The sequence below is a fragment of the Poeciliopsis prolifica genome, unplaced genomic scaffold (genome assembly GCF_027474105.1).
Source record: "Poeciliopsis prolifica strain line A6 unplaced genomic scaffold, Auburn_PproV2 SCAFFOLD016, whole genome shotgun sequence".
NCBI classification, from domain to species: domain Eukaryota; kingdom Metazoa; phylum Chordata; class Actinopteri; order Cyprinodontiformes; family Poeciliidae; genus Poeciliopsis; species Poeciliopsis prolifica.
Genome location: NW_026562391.1, coordinates 665,001 through 683,745, shown reverse-complemented (window position 1 = coordinate 683,745; position 18,745 = coordinate 665,001). Strand labels below are relative to the sequence as shown.

Here is an 18,745-nt window from a genome sequence, read left to right as displayed (position 1 = left end):
CATTTCAGTATTTTTCACCATAAATATGTTTTTGTAATATCGCTATTGACAAGAAGTTCAAAAACTGTTGGTGACAACTCAAGAATTGCACACATAAATCAATGCAAATTAGAGCGCAAATGAAGAGATGGGTAAAAAAAAAAATTAGAATAATAATACTACACGTATAATAAGTATTGAACACACAATAATTTGTTGAACACTCTTTCTTGTTTATCACCATTTTAAGATGTGTCCTGTATGGAGAAACTGGTCAGATGTGTTGTTCCAGCTATTGAGACATAACTTTATTTTAAGAGGAGTTTGTTTTGATGTCATCATATGTGTGGATTACTTGGCTTGTCACCAACATCTGGTTACATTTAATGTATACAAAAATAATAATAATAATAGAAAAACATGCCTGTTTGTATTATAGAATGGTTATTTTATTCATAGATTATTAAAGTTCAATACCCAAATCCTCCACAGGGTGTCGCTGTTAAACTGTTTTTAGGGTTTCAGGATTATATGTGTGTTTTCAGGAGGACTGAGACTTGGAGGGACTTTAAGGGCATGCTGGGTTTTCATCTCTGTGTTTTGATGCTGCGATGAAGAGTTCAAACAACTCCTGCCACCGTCTCTCCACTGTGCTGCTAGAGAGACGGAGTTGAAACATGCTGTGTGTCATCTTTAGCTGTTTTTCATTTGGATTTTTATGTCGGTGTTCAGTCACTGACTGAACACTGATTCAACACATGTAATTTGGCTCCGTTTACAACAAGGCCGTGTAGGCAGCCTGTTGATTAGTTTGAACACTGCTGCCACCTAGTGGCCGGAGGCTTGTTTTATCAAGCATGAATAAAGACAATTATAAAGTCCTCCTGACATTTTGCAACGCCCCCCTGGGGATGTGCGCCCCACTATTTGAGAAGTACTGGTCTAAAGCTTACAGTAACTCGTAGTCCTTCTTCATGTTGCAAAAATACTTACAGGAGGATAAAAAATGGTTAAAAAAGAAAACTGCTTGAGTTTGTGAAATTGGCATTATTATTTCCATATTCTTTTTTTCCCACCCAAAACAAAATTGTGTGTTTGTGACCCAGTTTTGCATTAATTACATATTAGGCTTGTGTCACATCTGTGAATGCACAGACACGTGACTTGGCACGGATGTCGGCTTATGAAATGGCATGTGTGCACGCGGGCTTAAGGATGGGCTCAACTGTAAGTGAGCTAAACAGGAATACAGATTATTTTGAGTTTTTGTCCTTGGTGCCTTTCAAAAGATTTTTGTGACGGTGACCCTCAAGGCCGGCCCAAAGAAAAGCTGCTTAGACATCGTTGCATGTTTCCCCTCAACTTTAATGCCGGATCTGTGCAGAATGGCGTCGGGTAATAAAGAATGAATAGAGGGTTCAAAAACTGACATATTTATATTTCTCTAAAATATGTCCACTGAACATATGAGTGGGCATTTAGGTATGTACAACTGTCAACAAATCTGTGAATCGTTGAGGGTTGACTGTTTTTCGGTTTCTTGGCATGAAAAACATTCTGTCTATTGTCAGAAGCGACTGCAGGATACGGGACACTTTATGCGGTTTGATGAACTGGAAGGTCCACTTTTGAATAAAAGCAAAGCCTGATGTTCAACAGGTTTATTGTGATTCATTCAGACTTTAATGAGTTGAACACGTCTTTTCTATCTTTTTTTTTAATATTCCGGAGTGACACTTTGGACACCTCGGTAGTCCCATACAGTGAACGACATGTCAGTGTTGATGCGGTGAGTGGTGGGCTTCACACTATTCACACTATGTTAAAAAAAAAAAAGGGTTTTTTTCCAAAACAACCTACCTCGACAGAGACACACGCGGCGAGGCGCGCGCGCGCGTCCTCTCTCTCACGCTCGCGCGCCCACGGATCCATCGCGGCCTTTCTTGTTCGCTTCGCGCAGCTGCTGGAGGGAGGCTCAGCTCAACCTCTCCTCTCACCAGTCACGCTCCTCCTCCGGCAGCCGTCCTCATGGCAACGCACGCGCGGAGGAGAGCGCAGCTTAGCAACGCAGAGACGGAGAGCATCCATCCCCGCAGGTCGAGACGCCGCGGTGCCATCAGTATCGCACTCAGAGGGAGGAACGACGGACAGGACGCGGCGGCGCTTCTGGAATCAGCTCAAGTCGACGTAAGCGTCATGTTTTCTCCTGATAAAAAAAAGAATAATAATAATAATAATAACATCTCTTGTTTTCGTGAGCACTTATTGGGCTTGTCGTGATCGCAAGGCTCGCGTCCTCCTGCCCGTTGCGGCGCGGAGTGATGCTGCATGTTTGTGAAGGCGATTGATCCGCTCTGTTTTCCCTCGGCTTTCGCAGGCGCGATGAAGTTCGTGTTGGTGCTGGTGGGAGCGGGCTCTCTCGCCTTCCTCGGCGCGGTCATCTGCATCATCGCCAGCGTTTATCCCCGGAAAAGCGGCGCGACCGCCGGCGACAACGGCACCATGACCTCGGAGGCGCTGATCCAGCCCCTGGAGTCCGGGTCGGTGGCTCACGCCGGGCCGCTGGGAGCTCTGCACGGCCCCGGGTCTTACGAAGTGGACAACGGGCTGGGCGGCATCGACCTGGAGGTCCCCACGCTGAACGAGCTGAATCTGGGGAAGGAGACGGCGGGCGGGTCGGCGAAGCACAGCTTCAGTCGGCTGATTTGTACCCCTCTACCTGTTGGGGAGTGTAAGACCAAAGACCTGAGGCAGAAACGCGAGCAGCAGCAGCAGCAGCCGCAGCAGGCGGACGAGCCTCCGTACAGGAACGGCGGAGACGAAGACCTCCGGACGACAGCGGAGAACCTCCGGCAGATGGTCCTGCAGCAGAACGACCAAATCCTCATGGACCAGCGGACCATCCGAGAGCTGACGGGCAAGCTGAGTGAGTGTGAGAGTGGCCTGGAGGACGAGCGGACCACGCCGGCGCGGAGCGTCGGGGTGTGGAACGGGAACCGCCGCGTGATGGCCGGGGACGACGTGAGCTCCACCTCGGCGGCGCAGCTGCAGACGGCCCGGGCGGTGGAGGAGCTGGCCAGGGCCATCATGGACCTGAAGGACCGGATCGAAAAACTAGAGGTGTGTGTGTGGACGTGACGATGACAAAAATCCGTTTGTATAAAGTTCCCTAAACGTGCTTGTCGCACGGCTGAAAGGAGATCGAGCAGAAAGATGGGGGACAGTAATGACCCCGCAGTGAACCCCTGAAACCAAGTCGTGACGTCATTTTAGGTCCTCATTTTATTACTTTGACTGAATCATCATGATTCAGTCAAAGTATCATCATAAAGGATATAAATCAACGTTTATGAGGAATTTTATGAAGAGGACTGACTCATTGAAGCTCTTTTATTTAGAACCGTCCATTTTTGTAAAAGTGTGGCAGAGATTAGACTGAACAAAACTCGTGTTGAATCAACATTTGAATTTTAGTTTTACATCTCTGCAGGCTGTTTGCTGAGAATGAAACGTGTTTGATGTGCGTTACTAGTCACTTTTGGTCCTGGAGCTTCAATTACATTTCATTGTAACTTTGCCGACCCCCCAAACTGCTTTAATAAATGTTCCTGTTCATGGCCCCCAATAATGAGATGGGATTTACGACCCTGGTTCTGTTTCTAATCCTCATTTTTAATATTTATAGCAAATTTTAAAGTCGGTTCATTATCCAAAAACAGTTTGATGTCTGTGCTCTGCGTGGAGTCAAGCGCCCCCTGCTGGCCTGGAGGTCCAAAGTAGCATCCTGGTTTGCTTATGCATTGGGCAGCTGCTGGAAAATGAGGCTCATATATTTTGAGCGAGAGAAATCACTGAATCATCTCACAGAAATGTGAGACGGGCCGCCTGTCCGTCTTTATTCCTCCCCCTCCGCTCTACAAACCGACTCGTCTTGAGACAAATGCCCATCATGCTTTGCTCCCGCTCCCACGGACTCAGGGGAAATCTTTCCACGTAAGCCGGAACCTTGCATGCATCCCAGCGCGCCCCGCCCCCCATTATGTCGGCTGCCTGCTCAGCATCCAACCCTCGGACGCTGTCGTAAATAAAACATGAAGCTGGCCGGACGGGAAAAAGGCTGCTGGAGGTTTAGAGACCGAAGGCATATGTGTGTGTGTGTGTGTGTCTGTGTGTGTGTGTGTGTGTGTTCTGAGATTGAGACACAAAAGATGTATGTTTATCCACACACACGCATGGTTTTGTTTTTCTACCTTGACATTGACGTCCGTTTATTTCTGAAGCCTGACCCTCACGCTGAACCCAAAATAAACTCACATCAAAACTTAGCTGCCCACATCACGCGACCCAGAAACTGCAGCTCTTCTTATCGCGTCGGACCTCATCAATCCATGCAACGTTGAAAAAGGAGAAAGGCCCTTGCAAGGTGAAGAAAGTCTCAAGCACACACAGCGGCCCTGCCGCACCGCTGCCAGCCCTCGGTGATTGCAGTCCCAAGCTTGTCTCCATCAGTGTGAATTTATATCCTTGATGTGGAGACACACCGCCTCAGCAACTCTCTTGATATTACACACCGCCCTCGCAAACGTCTCATCCGCTCCTGCGGATTTGCCTCTGTTTACGGCAGCCTCGCAGACACGTTATTTATTATTTTCTCCAGCTTATGCTCTGCATCTTATTAACGGCTTGAGTGATCATCAGTACGGCAGCAGCTTATTTTAAAACACTTGCATTGCATTGCAAAAAAAAAAAAAAAAAGCAGCTTTAGGAAGTGTTTTGTAGACAACCACTGACAAATAAAATTGAGCTATAATGTTGTTATGTGTAAGATTTAATCTTAAGAAGGGCTTGACACAATGAGGTTTAATCCAAATCTGTTATTATAAGGTCATGGATCAAACCAAACAACTGGCTTGATGGAAATGAAATCCTATAACGTCAAATGAAGAGCATAACGGCATTGTAGCATGTGGCATTGTTGATGAAGGCAAAGAAAGAACAGAATCTTCTTAAAGAGACAGAGGCCCAATTTCAAAGTCAAATTCCGTTTTCATGTTTGATACATGTGTATAAATATCATATCTATAACAACTGAAGGCAACATAGTTATTTGAGCAAATAATGCCTTTAAAGGTTGTTCAAATCGAACATCCGGGGATCAGATGAAATGTTTTAAATAAGAGCAAAGATGCTGAAGGGTTTCCATACGTTGAGCCGCTCAGTTAAGATGAAAGTTTGTATCAGTTTGTTTGTAAGGTTTGCAATTTTCACATCATCTGTTGTCCAGGTTTGTCATGTCATCCACGCACATGGAGCTAAATTGGGGCCGTGACGTTTGTTCAAAAGAAAAACATTGTGAACCTAAAAAAAAAGAACTTAAACATGTTTGAAATTGAAAAGAAGATTTGAAACTGAAAAAAATATAATAAATTCAAAGTTACTTTTAATATTCAGGTTTTTTTCAGCTTCCAGTTTTTGTTTTTGTTTCAGTTTCAATTTTTTTTTTCTCTTTTGAACAAACTTTATGGTCCCAATTGAGTGCCATAGATTCTTGTAAGTTTTCAGTTTGGCATAAAGATCATGGAGCTGAAACAGCTGCTAGAAGCCTTGTCTTTGTTTCTGCATGATATATGCCTTTTAGTACCACTGTTCTTCTTCGCTAGCGTCTGTTCGTGTCTGACCTTTTGCTTCTCCGCACTGCCAAAGATTAACATCTGTCCCCTCCGCTGTACAGGCGGAGATCGGCCCCGGAGCCCTCAACCTCACAGACTCATCGGTCGCTGGTGGCATCGGCGGCGGCAACGCCCAGACCGGGGACACCGGCAGGACTCCGTCTTCGGCGGCCGGCGGCTCTCCGTCCCCTGCGGCGGGGGGTACGCCGGGAAGCCGTCGTCCTGCTTCCCCGCACCCCCACGGCTCCAGGCCGACCTCCTCCAAAGGCTCCGCCGGCCGGGGAAAGGGCGTCTGGAGGGTGGAGGACCTCGAAGGGGAACTGGAGAGGAAGATAAAACTGCTGAAGAAGGAGCGCCAGGGCATGAGGAAGGAGACGCAAGATCAGCACGAGAAGATCGACAAGGGCATCGACTCCGTCAACCACCGCATCATGGAGCTGGAGCACAGTGAGTGTCTGTGGGAGTAATCCGATACCCAGGAGGAAGCGGACAACCGCACCGGCGCGCGCGCTGACATGAAAAGCGCCGAGAGCGGCGCCCGAAATGAAAGTTTAACGAGCGCCGCGGGTGAACTGGGTCATCACAGCAGCGGAAAAAACACCGCGTGGATGAAAATAAGACGGCTAATGAGGGCTGAGGGTTGGGAAATGTCAAGCAGGGACAGGGGGCGCGCAAATAATACAGCTATAAATAGAGTCCATTAAGTTTGAATTTAATTTGGTCGTTTAAGCCTCTGTGTCGTCAAGTCTCAAGGCAGAAAACCACTGGAAAACTGAAAACCATCAATACGTACATTTCAAATAAAAATCTGGGCATTCGAAGACAGGAAGCTTCAAGAACACTGACCAGGCACAATGACCGTGGGTCCTCATTTATCCTGTACCTCGTCAAAACCTCAATTTCCCAAGCGCAATGCTATTTTATCCCAAAAACCACAGACTTCTTCGAAATTTCACCTGGCCTGTCAAACGGGAGGGGGACGTTTTTTGTGAATGGGTCAGATTCTTCCCGGAGTTTCAACCGTCCCCCAGATCCAAGACCCGATTCACTGAAACGTGGGTCCTCAATAATACTTCTGCCACTGCTCTTGTCAACCATTTCACTTCTCTCCAAAACATATGACTAAGTGAATGTCTCCCCTGCATATGGTCACAAATTTAGAGGCCAGAAACAGGCGAGCAACAATCCAGCTTTGCAGTCAGACGCTTTGAAAACAAACCGCCGGCAGAAAAATGTTCCGCCTTCCCTTTTTCGGTGAGCCCACACCGAAAAACTCCAGGGCCCCACGTGAAGGGGGTCACTCTTTCTTTACAAAGAAAGAATGTAAAGAAATAATGACCCAAGGAATGGAAGAAGGAACGCATTTAAAGCAATGGAGCGTGGAGTAAAGCCTGGAAATACATTTTTTCCCCCCATTCTCTCATTTTCATTTTCCACGTTGATCCAGTCCTATAAAAATGCCAAAATGAAACGTTCTAAGACTGAATAAGAAGAGAAAAATGCCTTAATGGTAGTTTGATATTTTGACTGAATTTAAATAAAAGTTTCTCCTTTGAGGGTCAATATACTATTACCGAAAATAACCGAAATAAAGAGGTTTGTCACTGAAGTGAACACCTGTCGGCCTTTCTTTCTCATTGCGTCATGCTTCCTGACTTCTCTTCATTTCTTTGCTCTGTGTCTCCACAGCGCTGACAGAGCCTTCGTTTCCCGACGGCTTCGTCCTCTCCTTGCCCTTGCGGACCAGCTACATGCACGGCCTGGTGAGGAAAGAGATAACCGAGATGTACGCCTTCACCGCCTGTGTGTGGCTCAAGCCCAAAGAGGGGGGCATCGGGACCCCCTTCTCGTACTCCGTGCCCGGGCAGCCCAACGAGCTGGTCCTGCTGCAGGGGGTCCACAATCCTGTCGAGCTGCTCATAAACGACAAGGTACAGAGAGCTTTAGTCACACCTATCAGTCGAAAATCAACACCTGTCAGGGATGCAGCGATCCACTTTTTTTTCCCACTTCCGATACTGATGCTGATTGGTATTTCGACCGATACTGATGCTGATATCTGAGGTTTAATCTCAACCCATACCGATCTGGCAGGGCTGGAAATGACACGTCACGGAAGAGATTTGCTGAAAGTTGAGCAAAGTAAAAGGCAAAACGTGTCCCAGAGGTTTCTTTGAGCTAAAGCTAAATAACGATGGCTGTCGTTCGCCATGGGGGTTTCAACACCCACGCTTTCCATGGTGAGACGTTTAAACACCCTCACTTTTTATGCAGTGTAGCTAAAAAAAAAAGCTGCGTTTCTGCTTTGTCGTCTTCATGTCACCAACCTGAGTGTGCGCAGCACAAGTCTTTGTAAGCAAGACTTACAAAGACTTTTACGTGGTGTCGCGTTTTATGTTTCACATTCCGTCGCTAAATTTGCGCCCGCCACGCTGCGCTCCTCTCTTGATGTTTGTGCTTCTCATGTATGGAACACCAAGAGGACCAAAAAGCTGCGCGATTTGTATGAAAAGTACTTTGTTGACATGCAAGCATTCGCAACTGAAAGCGCAGGTAAAATAAACCTCACCACCAGCAAATAACAGATTGTTTTCATTCAATCAGAATGACAAAAAAAATACTTGAACTTTGCATCCTTATAATGTGCTGCTACTGTGTCTGTTTACAGCTGCAGGAGGTGAAACACAAGTTATTCACCACCATCACGCTTTTTCCCCCCTTCTTTTTTACCTTTAGGTGGCGCAGCTTCCACTGTCCCTACCCCAGAATGAGTGGCAGCACATCTGCGTCAGCTGGACCCTGCGAGACGGCGTGTGGAAGGCCTACCAGGGGGGCAAGATGAAGGGCAGAGGAGAGGGACTGGCTGCCTGGCATCCCATCAAGCCTGGAGGAGTCCTTATACTGGGACAGGAGCAGGTGGGCTGGACAGATGGAGGGAGAGAATGTTGGACAATGGGCCATTTATGTGGGAATAATGTTTTTGTAATGAATGAATGGTGTCAGGGTGTCCTCAGAAACAACTTAAATTCATGTATCTAAAATGCAGGCTGCAAGATGTCAAAAATGTGTTTTTAAAAATGTTAATCATAATCATAACACTTTTTACATATTTGTTGAAACTGTCCTCTATCATTAGAGAATGGTTTGACACGAGTCATCTATGAAAAGCCCGTGTCTTTTCGCAGTGCTGGCTAGAAACGACCAATCAGAACCAGGAGGCGGGTCTTGACACACTGTCAAGCGTTGCTCTTTGCTACAGCTAGCGTAGCATGTTGCGAACGCTCAGGCTAGTCAGCATAGCCACGGATTATAGCAGATAAACAGTTGTTCTGTGGTGGCAAGTTGACTCTCCGCCGTCAGCACATTGACTGGCAGCGCTAAGACCCTCCTCCTGGCTCTGATTGGTTGTTTCTGACTGGGAGCGGTCTGAAGGCAGTTGTAGCGAAAGAATGCCCCAGAAATCTTTAACTGAAAATACCAATAGGTAGTCTACTAAACACAAGGCAGCTTAGGCCACTTGTAACTGGCTGCTAATATAGCTAACTACCTTTTTTGTGTAAATTTAACATTCGTCTTAATCATTGGCTCACTTCTGTTGCCCATCCACATGAGGCTTGGCGCAATCTGTGCAAAAAAAAAAAAAAAGAAACCTTTTCACTATGTGGGTCAAGGCTGTAGAGAGAATCACAAAACATGCTGTTCTGTCACTTTAAGACCATTAAACGTCTGCCGAAACCCTGTAGACAGGAGTTCTGATCAGCAGATGAGAAGCCGATGACCTCAAGAGCATCAGCGGTGCTGATCCGTACAGCTGGTTGCCACCCTCCTTCATTAGTCAGTCAGTGGCGTTACATAACCATCATCAAATCTTGTGTTAATGAAATCCCTCCTGGCTGCTGTCAAAGAAACAACCGAGCGCTCACTCTGCATCGCGTCGTCCTGGCAAAGCACTTGGCAGGGCTTCCAATTCAATAAAGCGATGCACCAACGCTAAACAGGTTGATTTGATGGGTAGGTTTTCGATGGCACTAGCACTTCATTAATCTCTGCTGTAAACAGCTGATGGATTGTTGTTGTGTGGATGTGTTGACTAGATTTTATTGGAAAATCCCTCCACCCCACAACCTCAGGAGGCAGCCCTAGAGTAGAATAAACAGTTTTAATCTTATTTTTGTAGAATTTGTAGGATTTTGATCCTTTTTCATTACTGCTTAAGCAGGTCAGAGAACACGGTAGTAGACCGGTTTCCTGGCAGCATTGTAGCTCGACAGACTTACAGTAGGTCACTGTAAGCATGAGTTGATGACGATGATAGAAAAGGATTAAAACACAGTTTGGTATAACCCCGATGATGGTCACAGCTTTGCTGTTATTCAGACAAAATGTAAATCCTGCATAAAGGGATATAAAAAATTAGCACATAATTATTTTTTGTAAGATCTGGAGTAAATAAAGGGTCGATATCCCTGATACCAATACCGATACCAATATCAATATCAGAGCTCTTCATTATTTAGGTTTGATGTATCATCAAGCTTTTGACGTTTAGGTGTTTTTGTAGGTTTTGCTTTTAGGTATTTTGTTAAAGACTGAATTTGGACAAAGTTAATAGGTCTCTGCAATATACATTATTAACATATTAGCATGATAAACAGAAAAGTAGAACAAGTTTATGTGCATTTATTCCCAGATAAAGTGCAGAAAAAAGTTACAATTTTGTTTAAGCGTTTAAGGCTGAGAAACTGCAATATTGAAATGAAATCCAAATTTCAACAGGGAATTTGAAACTGAAGTATCAAGCTGATATTGATCCGATACTGATATCAATATCTTTGATATTTTGGATCGATTGATCCACTTCTATTGTATATAAGATTTGCAGACAAATGACATACTTTTATGTAATTCCCTACATTTTTCATGCTTTGTTTTTTTTATCGTAATTGCTCATAAGTTTGTGGTGCTAAAGCTCAGTGGATGAATATATTTGGCAAAGCACTGCTTAAGATGAAACGAGCAAACATTCAGCAGACGTTCAGCCACTTGTTGGTCACAGTGTTTTGTTTTTCTACCCCAGGACACGCTCGGCGGCCGTTTCGATGCCTCCCAGGCTCTGGTTGGAGAGCTGTCCCAGTTCAACCTGTGGGACCGGGTGCTGAAGCCCGCTGAAGTGGCCGCTCTCGCCGACTGCAGCTCCTCGGCGCTGGGCAACATCGCCCCCTGGACCGATCAGGACGTAGACGTCTACAACGGCGCCACCAAGGAGTCTCTGGACCCCTGCCACGCCACCCAGAGGTCCGGCCCCTCCGGCCCCAAGCAGTGAACGCTTCACGGTGGGGGGAGGCCAATCACCAGCCAATCACGGCTCTGTTTGGCGGTCTACGTAGGAGTCCATTCTGATGTTTAAAAGTGTACCAAGCCGGAGTTTAGAGTATATTTTGCTTCAAGGCGGGCGGGGAAACTTGCCGGTCTACTGAGCGGCCTGTGCTGCCGCGCTGTAAAGAGTGGTGTATTCGTTTTGTTCTTTGTGTTGGTGTACACGCACACGTGTTTACTTCTGCAGCGAGACGCGGCGCCTTCAGTCACAGAATCACCTGTAAAGGCGGCACAGCGGCTCAGCTTCTGGCTTTCGCAGGCTCAATGAGGACGCGTCTCGCGGCAAAGCTGCGTTTCCACTGACCGCATACGTGCGCAAATTGGAATTCGCCGAATGGAAACAAGAGGCAATTTCGATGAAACGTCCATTTTTCGGTGAAAACGTTTGCAATCGGATGAGTTGCGAACTTTCGCAAAACCTCGCAAACACGGCATGTCTTTTCATTGTGTGAACCAACGTATTTGCATGACTTCAACGCCGTCGCTCATTTGACGGCGACACAGCAATTGCAAAATTGTGTTTCTTTTCCCGACAACTCGCAGGGAAATGGAGACATCTTTGCGCACATTTGCGGTGGAAACGCAGCCGGAGACGCGTCTTGTCGTTTAGCCTTAGGGGATTGTACAGGCAGAAGGTCCGATGGTTCTGTGGTTATGCTATGTTATGTCATGTCATGTATGAAGCTGCAGTTAGTCCATTTCTAAGGTTTCTCAGACAGCACAGTGACACCAGGTTCTGTCTCCGCTCGTCAGGGTCGTTATGAAACCCGAGACGCTGTTTGTGCTCATTTTGACCCAGATCAAAAAAAAAAAAAAGAAAAAAGTTTTTTATTTTGTTGTTTGTTTTTGTTTTGCTTCTCAATGTGTTGATTCTGTTGAGTGATGGTGATTTTGGATTTTTCTGTAGCGCACACCACAACCCGGCAGAACCGTTTGACGCTAAATGTGCAAGTTGTAACGTCCTGTTGGTAATGTCGCCCTGTTCTAGTCTCCTGCTCTCCTGCTTCGCTGTAAGAACGTCTCATACGTCACTGTCCCGCAGGTCAGGGGACGAATTGAAATCTGCTGCTGCGCAACACACGCATCTCTTCTGGCTTCTGGAAAAACACGCACCTTGCCTCCCTGACTGCGTGTCGCTTTGGTGAAACTGCGATGCTCCCTGAATGTGAACCAGATGAAACAAGTGTGTCTGCATGAGTGTTTCCTGTTTGTAAAAAGAAAACAAAAAATTGAGAGAAAGAAACGTAAACTTGCAAATGAATCAGATTTTTCCCATTAAGAAATATTTGAGTAGGAAATTATAACCTCTCAGTAAATGCTCAATGGTAAATGGACTGATTGGACTGATTCCTGAGCTATGAAGAAATCTGTTATATAATTGGCTGTTATGTGAAGAAGAAAAGCCTTTATCTAACTGAAGAAGAAGAAAAAAGAGAAAACAAGCAAATAAACAGAAAAGTTGCTTTTGAAACGCTGCACCCTTTCGTCCCCGACTGTGTCTGATTTTCTCAGTTTTTCATTTCCACCGCAATAGGAAAGTTGCATATCGATGCTTGTTTATGTTTTTCCCCTCAAAGCTGAAATCCCACATAACCCGAGAAAATTAGAACAATCACTTCTCAAATAATGTCTTTATTTATTCAGAGGACAAAAGAAAATCTATTCAAAGCAACGTGACCGTCAACACTATACTGAAAAATGACTCGAAATCTGCTTCTCTTCTTTCTCATCACCCCATTTGCATCATCGGGAACCCTTTTTGTGTGCCTCTGTTTTCAAATAAGCAGAAATGAAAGTATGGAACCGTCACATGGACCGCCTGCGGACACGCAACGCAAAACGCGCAGTGTGACCCAGATGACCCCGCAGGCTTCGACGCCTTGAGTGATTTCATTTAGCTGTGGTCGGATTACGACACACACAACGTGTTTACAGCGTGAGGACACGCGTGCATATGTGTGAGATGGTCGCAGCACTCATTAGAGCTCTGGCTCTGGAAGCAGACATACGCCGTTACTCATGACTTTAACTAGGACCGTGTGGATTCGTGACTGCTGATCGGCCCACACGTTTTCTTGCCTCCCACTGACAGCACACCACAAGATAATTAATCTCTCCCGAGATTAATATCCTTTTGTCCTTTACAACCAATTGAAATCTTTCAAAAGAATACATTAATACTTAATCCGTGTTCTCCCGATATGAGACTGCTTCGAGTTTTTGACCTTTTGAGGTAATTTCTTACAGCTCATTACAGCCAGAGCACAGGCTTAAGGCTGCAGTATAACTTTTATAATATATCAAAATTACATATTTGTTGAAAGTGCCACTATGTTGTGATAATATAGTATGAGTCAATCTGCGAAAAAATCTAGCTCCTCTGCCTTAGGCCCAGTTCTCCTTGCTCTCTGCTATGCTACAGTGTCTTCCCAACAGCTAGCCTGTCATGAATGCTTAGCTAGGTAGCATAGCCTCCCATGATGGCGATGAACAGTCTTCCTGTGACATTAATTCTTTCCCCTGCCATTAGCACATTGAGCAGAAAACAAGAGGATGATTGACAGCGGCAAGACCAGCCTCCTGGCTCTGATTGGTTGTTTTTGGTCGGGAGCTGTGCGTTTCTTCAGACGGTAACAGTAGCTCGAGAAGAAGATGAAGGTGATGCATTTTTCATCGCAGATTATCTGTCACAACATGGTGTCAGTTTTAACTAATATGTGAAAAACATATTTTGCATCAAAGCTACGCGCGTCACCTGCAAGCGTGAAGTCAGAAGACAAAAAAAAAAAGAGTCAGTCATCAACATCACTCGGTTAGATAATCAGTCAGTGCAGATTTTATTTTCTTCACAGCCTGGCTGATATTCTTGGCTCCATGTTTCTGTTTATATCGCCTCTGTCACAACAGCAGAGTCGCATGGGGTCTTCTTCTCCCCCTCCCCGACAATCTGCTTCTGAATTATGGATACGGCCCACCTTCATTACCTCTCTGAGGGAGGTGGTTCACGATAGAAACAAAAACTGCTTGTCGCCTCGCCCAGCTGAAGGAGCTCAAATATTCATTCCTGCTGCAAATATTCATGACTGAGTTTTCTTTCATATCGCCTGCGGGGTTTGAGGAGTTGAAGCTTCCTTCAGACTTCCAAGGTAACAGATGAATTTTAGTGCCACTGAACACCTTACCTCACTGCTGTGAAGCTGCTGTTATAAATATGGAAACAACTTCAGTGAGACTCTCCTTACAGCCATGACCCTCTCTGTCTGTGGTCAGAGTCTCGTTCATCTGTTCGTTGACTCACCCAAGACTGCAGTCCTCAGCCCATCTTTGTTGGTCTTCCTGGTATGTTTTGAAATATTCTTAACCAGGGGTAGCAGAGTAAAGGGGTCTGAATGCAATTTCATTTTTGTCATAAAACAATAATCATATTGTCAACCTTTGTTTTTGTTTTTTTTTGTTTTGGGGGGGGGAGGGGCAAAAGTGATTATTGCACAATAAAAGAGTAATTTTTTTGTTTTTATTTATTTATTGACAAAAGACGATTTACAGGGTGCGGTGGGGAGGAAAGGAATCACTTTTGGAAAAAAAATAGATTTAAGGCCGTTTTAGTTCTGCTTTTGAAAGTTGGCGTTGACGGCACGCGAACCGTTTAGAGTTTATGTTCATTTCCCTCGCCACTGGATTTGTGGACATGCATAGAGATTGCTGCAGAGCCACAAAGTGTAAAATACACAAGTCCAATTGATCCAGTGAGTTTGTCTTACCTCAAAATTAAACTAGTTGTGATGTAGGTTTCACATTACGTATAATTTGTCATTTATGACACAACACCATACAGTTTGTATTTGTATTTGTGTTGCAAACAAAAGTTGTGTTTTTGTTTGCAACATGGCTGTGTTGAAGTCATATAAGGCTGAAGTCAGCTGATGGGGTTTTTTGATTTTCCTCATATGACATGTGCATCTGAGGTGTACATGAGAACACAGTAAATAAGACTGGCAGAACTGGTTTGTGAAGGCAAACTGCAAAAACTGGAATGGCCACAAGTCATCCTAGAAGATCTGCGGTGGTTGTCATGTGCCAGGCTTTACAAAGTCTATCGTGTCCCAGCAATGTTGTGACCTGTGAAACGGCTTATTTACTGCTCCGTCACTGCTGAGGCAGATGATCAGGCAGCAAGATTCCTCCTGAGCCTGGCCCGACCTACTAGCCATGCCACGGCTGCTCCTTCACAGCAGCTTGTTTCATTAGCATTGCTGGACAGAGGACATAAGAGGCATATCCTTTCCTTCTGGAGTTGAAGAGACAAAAAACTGAGTAAGTCGTGTTTTTGGTTAAATATATTTCACTGAATTCGCATTCCCTGTCAGGGTTCTGGTATGTCACATTGTCGCAATCCGCCAGTGTTTGTGTTCCGTACTCCAGAGTTTATCGCTGACAGAAAACATTTTGCCGTATTTAGTTATTATTGGGTTTTGCTGTTTTGAGTCAGTCTGTTGTGTTTAGTTTCTTAGTTTATTCCGGCATTCTGTTCTGGGTAGACTTGGATTCATTTCTCTGAAATCGGCAGTAATTTTCCCCACTTGACGTCTAGTAATGCTGGGAGTATTGATCTAAATATCGATACTGCCGATACCACGTTGGGTATCGGTATTGGATCAATACGAGAGTGATAAGATTGATACTTTGGTTATCTAACCATTTCTCTTAAAGAAAATCCAGGTAATCTCCATCAAGAAATCAATGCTTTTCACTGTGATCAGAAATACAGCTTTATCAAACTGATGAAGTTATTATTGTCTAATTCAGGGATCTGAAATGATAAACTCCAAAAAATATATAGTTTTGTAAAGTAAAGAGCAACCAGTGATGTATTCTCTTCTGTGTGATCAGATGGAAATACAGCATGTTACCATGACCAAGGCTTGAGGCAGCAAACTGACAGTCTTTTCAAAATCCTGCCTGGACAAAACGGTTTTGATTTTGGTCATTTGCAGACTGAATTATGTGTCAAATTACGTGTCAAATTAAGTCTAATTTCATCCTCAGACCATAAGCGGTGAGTTAAAGAGACACGATTCATATGGTTTTAAAATTATTATTATAGAAACTCAAAAAATTCAGGACCTTCCTCACTTTTATTCCACTTAGGAATTTCAACAAAGGATAAACATAGCGGGCATTACGTTTATTGAAAGCATAACAGTGAAATTAAGTACCAAATGTCCTGAAAATGGAATCAAAGGACAGGAGACACAGAAAAGGAAGGGACCTAGTATTCAGCCCTGAGGCTCCCCACAGCCACAAGACACTGAAGATGACACAAACTCACTCATGTGGACGTAAAAATTGCCAGTCAGGTGAAACCGAGACCAATCCAAGGCTGCACCTTAAACGCCAACGCAGCTCTCACAAAGAGAAATGAAAATACTCTGATTCCCTGAGTTACAGGTTTAAAAGCAACATAATTACCAGAATCAGTTGGTAATTATGCTATTTTAATCTTTTCTTAAATCAGCAGACTCCCAAAGGTGAAGCTTTTTACAACCAGACCGAAACACCTCAGAATACCAGATTTTATTTTTTTTTCTAGCAATTAATTTAATTATGTAAAAAATAAATACAAATTGTGGTTTTATATATATATATATATATATATATATATATATATATATATATATATATATATATATATATATATATATATATATATATATATATATATATATATATATATATATATATACTGGATAGCTCAATACATAAGGCATCAGTATATCACCCGAGAGGGCGGGGGTTCGAATCCAGTCTGGGTCCTTAGGCAAGACCCTTCAAGCTACTGCCTACCTCATACCATGAGAGATACTAAGTTGCATAACATGCCGGCTCAGACGTCGCCCGGCCAAACAAGGTCTGCGTCAGGTGTTGGGGAACCAGAGCACCTTGATGACAAATGGGCTACTGGAACAAGACGGAAATGGGCGAGAGATGAAAATGTGGATCTGTTGGAATGCTACTACTCAAGTAACCCTAGTGAGAGAGGTTACATGCAAAGACTGGGGAAGGAATGGTTACTTCGACATCCCAGTCAACACTAAGCGCTAAACAACTAGTAGCTCAGTGTTCCAACATCCGCAAACGGCAACTGCTATCACAACTTGAGATTGACGAGATACAACACAAATGCTACGGCAAAAGGGAGGAACCCGGATGTCAGGACTGTGGGGACTTAACTACAAGTCCCCACCCAGTGAGGGGATACACGGCCCCAATGAGCGAAACAGAGCTGAACGAGACAGCTGCTGACCTGAGAGAGAGAATCATGACCCGAATGACAACCAGGACTCCGCGGCGCCAATTACAACGGCTGAGTGAAGTACCATCTGAAAGTCTCATTGAGAATGTGAATGCAGCATTGAGAACGATCCCTACCAACACCATAACAGAAACCAATGAGCTGATCTACAACTCAGCATCAGTGATCCTTGAGATACTTGGCTATAAGAGCAACCATGAGACCCAATACCCACCATGGAAAAGACGGTTAGAGGCTAAAATCAAGGTAACAAGGAGGGGGAAGTGAGCCAACTGTCAGAGCTCCACAAGGGTGCAATGAAAAGACCAGTACCCAGAAAGTACAGGCAGATGCCCATACCTGAAGCACTCGAGACTGCCAAACAGAGGCTCCAAGCCTTGTCCAGCCGCCTAAAGAGATACACAAGGGAGAATGAATCCAGAAGGATTAACCGGCTCTTCTCCACTCAACCAGCTAAGGTGTACTCTCAATGGCAGGGTAACAATAACAACAGAGCAGACCCACCAAGGCTGGAGACGGAACAATACTGGAAAGGCATATGGGAAAGGGAGGCGTCCCACAACAGCAATGCACAGTGGCTGATCTCTCTACGAGAGGACCACAGCAACCTCCCTGAGCAAGCCCGGTAACCATCACTGTGACAGATGTCCAAGAAAGAGTCTCAGGTATGAAAAACTGGACAGCACCAGGGCCTGACATGATCCATGCCTACTGGCTAAAGAAACTCACTGCTCTCCATGAGCGAATGGCAGCCCAAATGAACCAGCTGCTACAAAGTGGGACTCACCCTGAATGGTTAACTGAAGGACAGACAATCCTAATCCAGAAGGATCCATCAAAGGGTCCAGTCCCACCCAACTACCGACCAATAACCTGCCTCTCCACAACCTGGAAGCTCATGTCAGGCATCATAGCGGCCAAGATAAGCAAACACATGGATAAACACATGAGCACGGCACAGAAGGGTATCGGTGTAAATACCAGAGGAGCCAAACACCAACTCCTCGTAGACCGCACAGTTGCCCGAGACTGCAAAACCCGACACACCAACCTGTGCATGGCTTGGATTGATTACAAGAAAGCCTATGACTCAATGCCGCATACTTGGATCATTGAATGCTTAGAGATGTATAACATCAACAGGACTCTGAGAGCCTTCATTGCAAACTCGATGAGGCTGTGGAAAACCACCCTTGAAGCCAACTGCAAACCACTTGCACAAGTGTCCATCAAATGTGGCATATACCAAGGAGATGCTCTGTCCCCGCTACTGTTCTGCATAGGCCTGAACCCCCTCAGCCAAGTTATCAACAAGACTGGCTACGGATACAGACTCAAAAATGGGGCCAATATCAGTCACCTACTCTACATGGATGACATCAAGCTGTACGCCAAGTGTGAGCGAGAC

At 45.0% G+C, this 18,745-nt stretch overlaps 2 protein-coding genes across 2 annotated transcripts in view; both read left to right on the top strand.

The window, feature by feature from the left end:
* The first annotated feature begins 1,924 nt into the window (after positions 1-1,924).
* Positions 1,925-11,810, top strand: nptxrb (neuronal pentraxin receptor b). Its single transcript, XM_055041517.1, has 6 exons — positions 1,925-2,166; positions 2,357-3,099; positions 5,711-6,095; positions 7,338-7,579; positions 8,385-8,564; positions 10,726-11,810. The coding sequence occupies exons 2-6, from the start codon at positions 2,362-2,364 to the stop codon at positions 10,969-10,971; spliced, it is 1,791 nt and encodes a 596-aa protein (XP_054897492.1). The 5' UTR covers positions 1,925-2,166; positions 2,357-2,361; the 3' UTR covers positions 10,972-11,810.
* A 3,323-nt stretch (positions 11,811-15,133) lies between these two features.
* LOC129366826 (extracellular serine/threonine protein kinase FAM20C-like) overlaps positions 15,134-18,745 on the top strand; it is a 19,628-nt gene continuing 16,016 nt past the window's right edge. The window contains exon 1 of the mRNA XM_055040882.1: positions 15,134-15,338. The gene's annotated coding sequence lies outside the window, so the exon portion shown is untranslated. The remainder of the gene's footprint in view (positions 15,339-18,745) is intronic.